At 38.9% G+C, this 12,029-nt stretch overlaps 1 protein-coding gene across 3 annotated transcripts in view; it reads right to left on the minus strand.

Moving 5' to 3' along the window:
* LOC107731485 (interleukin-17 receptor E-like) overlaps nt 1-8,910 on the minus strand; it is an 18,407-nt gene extending 9,497 nt beyond the window's left edge. Inside the window, exons 1-9 of one of the 3 annotated variants that reach the window (XM_016542584.1) lie at nt 8,855-8,910; nt 5,057-5,072; nt 4,054-4,146; nt 3,876-3,967; nt 1,985-2,074; nt 1,779-1,890; nt 1,530-1,666; nt 1,117-1,182; nt 954-1,020 (exon numbers count right to left, since the gene is read on the minus strand). In XM_016542584.1, coding sequence (XP_016398070.1) covers nt 954-1,020; nt 1,117-1,182; nt 1,530-1,666; nt 1,779-1,890; nt 1,985-2,074; nt 3,876-3,967; nt 4,054-4,146; nt 5,057-5,072; nt 8,855-8,863 — 682 coding nt within the window. In that variant the 5' untranslated portion in view covers nt 8,864-8,910. Of the gene's footprint in view, nt 1-953; nt 1,021-1,116; nt 1,183-1,529; nt 1,667-1,778; nt 1,891-1,984; nt 2,075-3,875; nt 3,968-4,053; nt 4,147-5,056; nt 5,073-8,364; nt 8,574-8,854 lie in introns of those variants that run through there. The other 2 variants (XM_016542582.1, XM_016542583.1) reach the window with 2 other exon arrangements.
* Between the last annotated feature and the right edge of the window lie 3,119 nt (nt 8,911-12,029).

A 12,029-nucleotide genomic window follows, 5' to 3' on the forward strand; every position in this document is an offset into this window, starting at 1 on the left:
CAGTTAGCCCACGGTTCAATAAATACCTCAGTTTAAAAAAAATGTTACCACATTTTTTGCTTTAGTTCTTTTTTTGCTATTTTTAAATGCTATTTAAAAAAAGAAGTATTATTTTTATGGATTGGCCATTATTTAGTGCTATGAACACATGTAATGTGTGTTTCATTCACACTGGACGCCTGAGGGCGCCCTCGCGCAGAAAATCCACATATGCATCACCGAAGAAATAGAACTCAGGACGCTCCAGGAAATCCCTAATATGGACAAAAACAGCCAGCTATCGCTGTAACTGAATGAAAGAAGACAGAAACGCTTTGAATGATGACATTAAAAAAAACACTGTACTGCGACAATATTTATCTGTGTTCTTAAAACCACCTCGAGTATTTTAACAATTAAGTAACGTTATATTTATAATCCACTGCTAATCGACTTAGCCCGTTATTCCAGTGTAGAATTTATTTCTGCGTCATTCTGTGATAAGAAGCCACATCAGATCAAGAGGGAAATTATTTTAAATATTTGTCTGATGTTGTGCAGTAAAAGAATGTTATAATGTTCTTTTTTGTTGTTGGACAAAAGGTTTAGTCATTACAAGGGAAGATGCTCCAGGTTTTTTTGCGTAGTTTAGAGTGACAAATCGTACCAGTGTACTTTGAGGTCAAAATGCGTATCTGCTACGCAACATGCGAGAGAGTCACACTGCACATTCACTTTACCAAACGTAGTGACATTTTATTCTTTACAGTCTGCACTGCACCCGTCTGTTGAATAGGGATTTCATTTGGATCAGGCTCGATTAATTTCTCTCCTATGGAGGAGCTGACATGAGGTTCTGGTTGAGTTATCAGTTCAATTATTTCTTTGCACGTCAGCGCTAATAATATCTATTCTATATATACTGCGCATGATCTTCACACTAAGTGTTGCTTCCACAAATATCATTGACTCACGTGGCAGCGCTTTCTCTTTTAAGGGACACTGTGTGTTTCTTCTGGAATCAGGGCCTGGAAACCACAGCTGTGAACACAGAATAATACATACATTTATAAGGAGGAAAACATTTTCAAAAACAACAAAGTGTGTGTGTGTGTGAGAATGTGAAGAGCAGCACACCTGCACACAGACACAAGGTATCAGGTAGGGGAAGCTCAGATTGAAGGTTTTAACCTTCGCTTCAGTCTGCAACACAAACACAACACCTCAATGGCTTATTGAAGATTTATACACTTTATGATGGCCACAGCTTCTTACATTATTCAGTCATTTGAGAAATCGTATATTAATCTACGGAAACACTGTGTATGTCATGTGAGACCGTACAGTAAATTTTTCACAATGAGAAATATTTAGGTAAACAAGCATAAATTAGCACAATGGATTCTTGCTTGATGTATAAATACTTTTAATAGAATGTAAAATTATGCAGTGATCAAATTAGCATATAAATGAGAATGAGTTTTTATTATGAAGTCTACCTTCTCAAAAATGTAGATCTTATATAAAGTATGATGACATATTTCACCCACCGTACTAAAATAAATTCCTTCACACACTGCGTGTGAATTGTTGTAGCACAGGCTGATCTCCACTTCACTGTGGTCTGTTTCCATTCGTACACTGAAGCGTTTAGCATGTTCATCCACCGTGACACTGGCTTTGGGCACTGGATCGTCAGTGTGAGGATCAGAAACACACATGGAAAACAGCAGATGTGAATGCAGCTGCTTTGCTGTGTTCTGACATTATGAGAGTAGTACAGAGAGAGAGAGACAGACCTGTGTGCTCTACGACGTAAGACGTGCTGATGAGCACACGACTGTGGCTGTGAACGGACACGCTGACGGTGGATCCAGGCTGGGCTGGGAAACAGTCATACCTCACAATCCACTGGAGGGCGACAGACAATCACAGCTAAAACCACTGCAAACACGCTTCAGATTGAGTCAACAACACGTGTGAAGGAACGCGAGCGCTCACTCACAAAGGCCTGATGGGACGTCACGGTCGTTACATGCTTCTGAATTTTAGCTTTGCGAGGTTGAAGCCACGGATCGCCACTACTGCTGATCCACTGGTGAAGGAGAAAATACAATCATTACAATGCCCCAGATTCAGTTTAGCTTAAAGAAGACTTCACACTGACTGAGAGCAGCAGTAAAACACAGCTGAATTCAAATTTAGAGGAAAATTTAGCACATATATTGTAAGAGTTTTTTGTTTTTTTTTACACAAATGCTAGTGTATGTGTATTGTTGTACACTCTAGCCGTTCAAAGTATTCTCCATTTGACCTCGGGTGCAAGCACAGGTGGCTGACACTACAGTGCTCGCATGACGAATGAATGACGAAACCTATATGCAATTTTCTCTACCAATGTCATTGCAGACAATAAAGATCACATGTGCCAACACCTCATTCAGCTGGATACGATTACCTGACTTTCTCACTATCAGTGTGAACTATCCTGAAGTGAGCATCAATGCATCACTACTCATTTCTGTAAACCAATAAAACATTCATTTTAAATGACCTGCTGCATTTACTAGTCCAGCGGTTCTCGAAAGGTGGATTGTGATCCAAAAACAGGCCACAGAATTGCACTGATCACGGACAGCAGAGCAAAAATCAATGATAAATGCAAATAATAACACGCAACTAATTCTATAACTATATATGCATTTAAGATAACTAAATAAATAGGTTCATCAACGAGGAAGAAAAAACACTTTCATATGTTCTGTGGCACATCAATCATCAACTTCATCAAATCCTCCTTTGGTGGAGCGTGACATACATTCAGCCTTGAAACCCATGAACTAAACCACACGGTGTGAAATGAAACACTCCAGCTCCACTAGCAAAAATAATAAATGCCATTAGTGTTTTGTGAAGCAAGTCAGCTTGCAAACAAGGCAAGGCTAATTTTATTTTCAGAGCACAAGTTTAACACAACCGTAGTTGATGGAAAATGCTTTACAATAAAAATAAATCTGAATTTATAGGAGAAAAGGAAAGTGGGGGAAAAAGACAAAGGAAAATAAAAACAAGTATCAAAACAATTAAAATGTACATACATAAAACACCAATTCAACTACTCAAAGTAGATACACAGCATCACTCAAATACTAGAGAGTAAGTCTTCAAGCTGGATTTAAAAGCATCCAGTGATGGAGAAGATGGAGAAGACTGTTCCACAGCTTTGGGGCAACTACTGAGAAAGCTGGATCAACTTTTGTTTTCCAACGAGAACGGTGGACAGATAACAAGATCTTAATGACCTAGAAGCTGTATATGGCCTAATAAGATCACATCACAAATATAATCCGGGGCAGAATTATGCAATGCCTTGTATGTAAAAAGAAGGATTTTAAAATGTTATAGGGAGCCAGTGCAATGAGGCAAGGACAGGGGAGATATGATCCCTTTTCTTGGTTCCTGTTAACAATCTGGCTGCTGCATTTTGAACCATCTGTAACCGAGACGCAGGTAATGCAATGTACAAAGAGCTGCATTAATCCAATCGAGAGGAAATTAGTGCATGAACTACAATTTCAAGGTCTTTACTAGAAAGAAGGCGCTTCACTTTTGCCACTGATCTGAGATGAAAAAAAGCTACTCTTTACAACTGCATTTACATGCTTGTCAAATTGGAGAAGATTTGTTGCATGATTGTGTAGGTTACTACTTAAGAAACCTAACTGTGTTTTAATAGCAGCAGGACCCAGTAGAAGCACTTTGGTTTTATTTTCATTCAGTTGCAGAGAGCTATTTGTCATGCAACTGATTACACAGTTACATAAACAAACGATGATAAATGAAAAGTTGGAACTGGTCTATGCTAAATCTAATGAAGAAATCGACCACAGACGTACCCTGAGAGTGCTGCTCCGTTCCCACATGAGCAGCGTGTAGGAGTCACCCGTCTCAGAGTCGCTCAACTCAATCGTCAGCGATTCGTTTGCCTCTACAAACACAGGACAGAGTGGTGAGCTCAGTCAGTCAGTCAGTCGCTGTGATCACCGAGCAGACGAGCTGTGGTGTTGTACATACGCAGAGGACGGACGGAGAGCCGCACACGGACACACACGTCCAGCTGGTCCTGCCAGCGCAGCGTCCAGAGTCTCAGCTCAGGCAGCCCTCGCTCTGTTCAGTCCAACACAACACAAACAAGCAAAAGAGGACAGGCGTCAGCCAATGATCGATTTTTCCTACATTTAATGTCAGCTAAATATATGCATCATTATTGCACTAACTAGCAAGATTTCAGAAAGCTGCATCACACACAACAGCAGTCTAAAAAAGTTTTTGGACCATTACACTGAGGAGCGGAGACATTTAGCTACTGAATCTGACATTATTACCATCTCATTCTGCTTTCTGAAGGAGAACGTCAGGAATGAGAAATCACGGGAGTCATCATGATTTATTTGATTCACTTAGCAGAACTCTAATAGTGAGCAGAAGTCAAGCCAACTTCATTTCTGTAGCACTATATAAATACAGTTGGTTTTAAAGCCTCTTCACAGTGACAGGAAAATAACAGTGTTACTTGAGTCAGGTTAATGTTGCTTCAGTTCAGTTCAGTAACAGTGTTAATGCTGCAAAATGTGTCAATTATTATAAAGCAGCTCTCCAGAAGACAACAGTGTCATCTTTCAGCTCAAGTCTTGTTTGAAAATCATTGAAAATCAAGTCTGAAATCACTTCCTTTGGCTTTAGTACAAATGACAGTTTACAGTAAAAGTGGATTATTTTCTCACACTGTATGAAGGAAGGGGTTTGAATACATAAAAACACAGCTCTTTGGAGTGAGTGAATGTCTTTAGAGACCACGACCAAGCTAACGCCAGTCAGCCAAACAATGAAATATCAAAATCAAACGTTTGCTCAGAATAAAACAAGAAAATTGTTTTGACATGCAGAAACACATAATGCTTCCTTGAATGTGGCCATTTAAACTTCTTACTTTACCGTACAGGTATACAGTGTGGATGTGAAACACTAAAAGTAACAATGTAGACATTATGAAGTGATGTATTGTGTCATGACTTACCAGCACCACTCCATTCCTTTAGAGAGAGAGAGAGAAAAGAGAAAGATTTAGCTGAAGTTCAAAATTCTCGCACTTGAGCATTGTTTAAGAATGTAAAAAGAGAAGCATCTCTACAGATGATGCATCAATGTCAGCTACACAATAGTGTGTGTTAAAATGAGTTTAGTTCAGAGATCTTATCATCTAGTAGAAGTACTTCACAACAACCTCTGTGTGTGCGTGTGTATGTGTGTGCGTGTGTGTGTGCGAGAGTGTGTGTGCAAGAGTGTGTGCGTGTGCGTGCGAGAGTGCGTGCGTGCATGTGTGTGCCAGCACCACTCCATTCCTTTAGAGAGAGAGAGAGAAAAGAGAAAGATTTAGCTGAAGTTCAAAATTCTCGCACTTGAGCATTGTTTAAGAATGTAAAAAGAGAAGCATCTCTACAGATGATGCATCAATGTCAGCTATACAATAGTGTGTGTTAAAATGAGTTTAGTTCAGAGATCTTATCATCTAGTAGAAGTACTTCACAACAACCTCTGTGTGTGCGTGTGTATGTGTGTGTGTGTGCGTGTGTGAGAGTGTGTGCGAGTGTGTGCGTGTGTGCACGAGAGTGTGAGAGTGAGAGTGTGTGTGTGTGTGTGTGTGAGACAGCCAGAAAACAGACATCTTGTTTTGTGTCTTTTTATTTCCTAATATTCATCTTTGCTTTTTATTTTATGTTGACTGGTTTTATATGGATATCTTCTGACGGGAGAGTGATCTAATAAATATCCAATATAGCTTCCCTAGAGAAAATAAATATACTAAAACATATTTGAAATACATTTATTTCATGCTAAGTATACTACAAATACATTTTCATATTTATGTGCTTAATAAAAATACCCTGCAATTGTACTTTTAGTATACTAAACTGGTATACTAAAAGTCTGTTAAATTGGAACAACTAATTTTGTGCTTAATGCACTTTAATTGTGTGGAAGTAGTGCTGAGGTCCAACTTAAGATATACTGAAGTATATTTGATTGTGCTAAAGTGGAACTGTTGCAAGTATACTTCAGCTACACTTTAAATTAATTGCATTTAAAGACTGATATTATAAAGCGATTGTGCAATCCTTATTGATAGTGATGCTAAAACACATTTTAGTCTTAATAAGAAATGTGCATTGTGCATAAATAAAGTCTTGAGCAATATGACAGTAAATATGTTAATATATTTGAACTATATACTTAGTATGAAATAAATGGATTTTAAATATATTACTATTTTACTAGGATTATATATATAAAAACTTCAGTTAATTTTTAGGCCCATTCTGCAATTACTATATTCACAATCCAGCTGAACATTTAGCACTTTATTGCTTTTATAAATCCATACTGAAATATAATAATTGTAAGTTTTTCCCTTTCCACCACTTGTTTAAAGTGACATCTTTCTACTTTAGTCTGACTACTTCTGCAGAATGATTTGAACTCTTCACTATTTCCCTTCTTATTCTCAGCTTTATGATGGCCAGTTTTCATAACACTAACAACAGATCCAAATAAAAACTGAGATCCAGACACAGAACTAACCTCCTCACATGAACAGTCATCCCAAAATATTGTCCACACACATACCATTAAAAATGACATTAACGTGCGGATTCTAAATGTAATTCATGCTAAGGTAATCATTTCATCATTGTACAAACATCTCTGTACGCCGCTGGAAACAAAGAGCTGTAGTGTTTAGCAAAGCCTGCCACTTCACACAACCAGATAGAGCCCACAACAAACACTTGGCCAAATAAGTGCATCTCCACAAAACTGATAGAAACCTGACCTGCTGTTTCTACGCCGTCTTTAGCCACACAGCCTTGATGATGCTCATATGCAGCTTTCACACTATTGTTCACACAGTTTGAGGCGCAGACAACCAACATATGAACGAAACCTTCAAGAGACCATTAAAAAGTACTCAAACTTTTGATTTATTTCATTCATTTTTGCATCACTGATTCTTTGGGTTTGTGAGTGCTGTCTGAGAGCATGCACTGTAACTGTTATCTTTAAACACTGCAAATGTTAGTGTTCCCATCTTGTAAAAAGGCTGATCCAACAGCAAGCAAATCCCTCTTAAACTTCAAAAACATCACTGAGCACAACAGAGGCAGCGCATGAACACATGTTTTTGTGCTTTATTTGCTACATTAAAATGGAATCCTGAATGTAATATAATTAAGTAATATTTTTATGAGAGCAGTAACTGTAAGAGGATTATATGTAATGTATGTAAGAGGTCTACAACAGAGAAAATAAAAGACAGCAAGTGACTGTCTATTCCTGCCGTACCTTCACCTCTTAGCAGTTAATACGGAGCAGGGGCTTTTGCTCGTCATACAGAACTTAGCGATTTACGCTACTTTTTTCCTTTATGTGACAACTTTTTTTGCATATAACTTCCATGGGCTAACATTAACACACTCATAGCTCTACAAATACACTCAAGGGGGAATTTGAAGAAGACCAAAACCTCCCCTTCGTTTTCCTCTCTGAGTTACCCGTGTCTTCCTACAACGAGTAACAGAGACGGCTCTGTTAACACATGCTCAATGCACCGTACCCGAGACAAATCTGTAGTAAAGTGCCTCAGCATGCTCACCAGCTTAAGAGTTGATTAACACATTCAAGCAGCTTTTATAGGACTGAAGTTATATAGTAAAAAATATAGAAATGTGTCCAGTATCGGATATTTGAGTCAGCAATGTGTAAAAGTTTCTGAGCAATAGCATCATTACCATTTTCCACAGTTTAGAGTAACAGTAAAGTCATCAGAAAACCTATGAAACAACATAACTGGAAGTATCTGCTCACTCCTCAATTTCATGAGATGCATCTTGAGATGCTTTTTAAGCAGTGGTCTGCATCCACGTGTGCTGGGCCATCATTGCCTGCTCTAGCTCACCGCTTTAAATACATGCATTCATAGATTTAAAAATAAATAAATAAATACAATTTTAAACTTAACAAAATTGAATAACTCCAAAATGTTTGGACTGGACGCATATGAGTCAAGTATGTATGTGTTTTTCCTGCTTCTTAAGACACTTGAAAGGAAGCTGTGGAGTTTGAGTAGATGAACAGCAGCTGGTGTGTGAGGGGTCTCCGCGGGTGGGCTGTAGCACGCGAGGTTTACCTGCAAACACATGGGCTAGCTCTCACAACAACGTGATTTAATCATCAACACTCGCGTATAATACTGAACACACTGTATGCTGAGCTTTCCGTCATTAGTCCACACTGCGCTACTGTGTACCTCTAGAAGAAAGCCACGCTCACCTGTCGGACTTTGAGACTGTCCCGTGTGGAGAACGACCATTTAAACGAAACAAACAGCAAAACTACACGAGCGACAAACGACGATCTGTACATGGCTGCGAAATAACAACATGAACCTCTTTTTAGGTGTACATTATCCAACGAAGCCGGTCACGGCGAAACAGCAGCAGACAGCGCGTCAGAGTAGAGTAGAGTAGAGTAGAGTAGAGTTGAGTCTATCAGATCAGACCGCTGCGCTCGCGCTGGGGGCGGGTGGGGTTTTGGTGACGCACATCACCGGAATTTCGGCGCCTCCTTCAAAAGGTCACCGACTTCCGCATTAATAATTCATTTACATTCATGTATTTAGCGGACGCCTTCGCACAAATCAATTTACAGTACATTCAAGCTATCCATTTTACATTACCGAACTTAAACTCTTTGATGTTAAAGGTGCTCCTGAATAATACAAAAATCAAAGTCACTATCTGACAAGCATCAGTATTCTCACCTGGCTCATGACGGCAAGTCTATGGCTGTGTTCGCAATGGCATGCTTGCTTACTGCTTAGCCTACTGCTTACTGCCCAGTGCATCTGCCTACTATTTATATAGTGTGTGAAACATACAACAAGCAACAGTGTCGTCACATGACAAACGCTGAACATAAATAATTCAGCACAGCTGTCAAGGTTGTTATCTTACAAACAAATGTGCTAACCGTTCTTTTTAAGGCTTGTTAATAAGGATTCATACTAGTAAACAATGTTATATTGCCAACTTGAACTAACTGGTGGACTTTACATATTGGTCGGAACTGAATCAACACTGAGCTGTCTTTAACTGGACAGTGATATTTTTGGCAGTGGAAAAAGCGATATATTCTAGTTACACTAAGTGCAAATAATGATAAATTCTGTTTACACTAAAATAGCATAATTTTATTTAGCAACAGGTGTGTAAATATAGTTAGGTGGCAGATATTTATACTTCAGTACTGTAGTACATTATAAAAGAGTATGTAATACATATTAAGTGTAAATGATCATATATATTTTATTAGATGAATGCCATGTCACTTTATTGGGACAAAAGCCTCCCTACACCTACAGCTAAGCATACCTAATAACACTGTATTATTAATGAGGCGTTTTATTTCCACTTTTCAAATATTTACTTTATTTTTATTGAAAATAAATGCCTTTTTGATCTGGTATGTGATGGGAAAAGGAAAAGCAGGAGTTTGACTAAAGCCGGATTCGAACTCGGGTCGATCGCGTCGGAAGCACACGTGTCGCGTGCGCCAGCGATATAGATCAATGGATACTACAGATAAACAGGCGTCTTTTGCAGTGCTGTTTATCGGGCATTTGTGGGCGGAGTTCATGTAAATAGCCTCTGCCAACAAATTGGTCTATTTGTCCTTTCACAACGTTTCTTTTTTAGAGCTGCTTTACAGCGGAATTGAATTCTGTTTGCGGAATTGAAATATTTTATTTATATATATTTATATATTATATTACTGCAATATTATTATTATTATTTAATATATTTGAAACGATCAGTTCTGTATAAAGCGCTATAGAGATAAAGGTGGCGTAATTTGACTTGATTGGAAACGTGCCGTAGAGATTCATGTAGAATTTATCTCCTACTAGCGATATTATTTTTAGATACACAGCGATTGTTTGTACTTTACATGTAGGCCTATATGTATACGTTCATATAACAGTGTTACATTTATAATTACTATTCCCCGCCTTCACTCACACTTAGATGAATCGTCACATGAGCGCACTGCATTCTGGGAAACAGTATCCCATGCAGTGTCTTCAGATGGCTGGGGTTTCCCTGCTGCTCAGTCACCTTACAATTCAATTAAAAAAGTTCTGCTACAAACAGAAGCACAGAGATATTCTATACCCCTCAAGTATCATGCACTGCCCAGGTAAGGCTGGGATCTGATTGAGTCAAGCCACAACTTGTGTGTAAGTCCTACCTTTAACGTCCACACTGGCTGCCATCTGGGCCTGGGAACACCTGGGTGACCTTACCTACTAGCCAGAGGGCATAAGAAAGTGCAGGATCATTGCCGCCAATAGCCTCGCGGGCAGCGCGCCAACATATAGTGCCATTGTGCTACGGGCATCCCGAGTTTGAATCCCGGCTCAAGGACCTTTCCCGATCCTGCCCCCCTCTCTCTCCCACTTTGCTTCCTGCCAACTCTACAATGTCCTGTCATAATAAAGGCAAAACCCCCCAAAATAAATCTGTATAAAAAAGAGAGAAAGTTCAGGATAGACAATCATGGCCACACCACTAATCTGTAGTGTCTTCCACTTCTGGCCAGTTTGGAAACTGGGTAGGTAATACCCAGGTCATCGGGTCAAGGTCAGCTATATCCGAGGAGCTAGACCCAAGGGGCTTTGAGTTGAGGATACCTTCAACCTCAATCAAAAATATTCTCAGTACCTCCTCAGTGACAGTCTGGGGTCCGATGGTCACTTTGAGGGCTGCGTTGATCAAGCAAATCTCTCTCTTCAAGCAACCGCCAAAGTGAGGTGGATTGTAGACAAATTTGATCTGCTGGCTGGCAAGGTGACTTTGTAGTTCATTTTGCAGTGGCAATGGATTCATTCAATTTGCATTCTCCCATTTGAAGTTGGTGCTCTGGACACACAGCAACTCATATGACTTCCCTCGCCAGGCAACGAATCATTGTAGGGTCATCAGGAATCAGTCTGAGTTAGTACTACTAAGAAAGTCGAGATGGACTGACCTGGGGCCTCATTTATAACCGTTGCGTACGCACAAAACCTGCCCTGAAAGAGGCGTACGCCACTTCCTACGCAAAAGGTGGGATTTATAAAAACAAACTTGACGGGAAAATGTGCGCACCTGCACGCAAACTCTGACCCATGCATACGCACTCTTTTTCCAGGAGTGAGAAAATTAATGAAGTAAACAACGATTTTAAACTCTGATTTCATGTTGAAATATACACATTTACATTAAATATTCCACTCTCATAATGGAGATAAGCACTGAAATTACATAAAGTCATTATGCAAAAGTTAAAACAAAATTATATGAATTTAGATATATTTTGTTTTGATGACAGCGAGGAGTGCTAGGTGCACAATAATTCATCTTTAAACTAAACTGCAGATCTCATGTTATGAGAAAATTTTTTTTAGTGAGAACAATGATCAAAGATGCGCACTTACTTCGATATTATGGCGGACTGCTGGATTCGGTGGAACGGTCTATTGTCTGATTTGAATAGGACCAATGATAATAACTTTTACTGTACAACCACAGCTGCACGGAGGTGTTGATGTCGTGCGAAGGCATCTCCACAACATTATGAAAAATACCACTGTATTTGAAGGATACAACTTGAAGAAAATGGTAAGATTTGCACGTTTCCTTTTTAAAATACTTTGTCAGTGACGCACAGAGTCAGACAATTGTATTTACACTGCAATAAATATAGGCCTATCTGTTTCCACTAAAAATAGCTATAATATGTTCACCTTATCAGCAAAACTGCATAAATGTAATTTGATTTGAATTGTTTAAAACAACCGAAATGCTATTTGGCCAGTGTAAAAGAACAAGATCAACTTTATTCCAAAATATTTATCTGAAAACTATTTAAAACAGTTTTGTTTTTATGAATATTTT

This window comes from Sinocyclocheilus rhinocerous, unplaced genomic scaffold, assembly GCF_001515625.1.
Source record: "Sinocyclocheilus rhinocerous isolate Xijiao unplaced genomic scaffold, SAMN03320098_v1.1 scaffold1811, whole genome shotgun sequence".
Lineage (NCBI taxonomy): Eukaryota > Metazoa > Chordata > Actinopteri > Cypriniformes > Cyprinidae > Sinocyclocheilus > Sinocyclocheilus rhinocerous.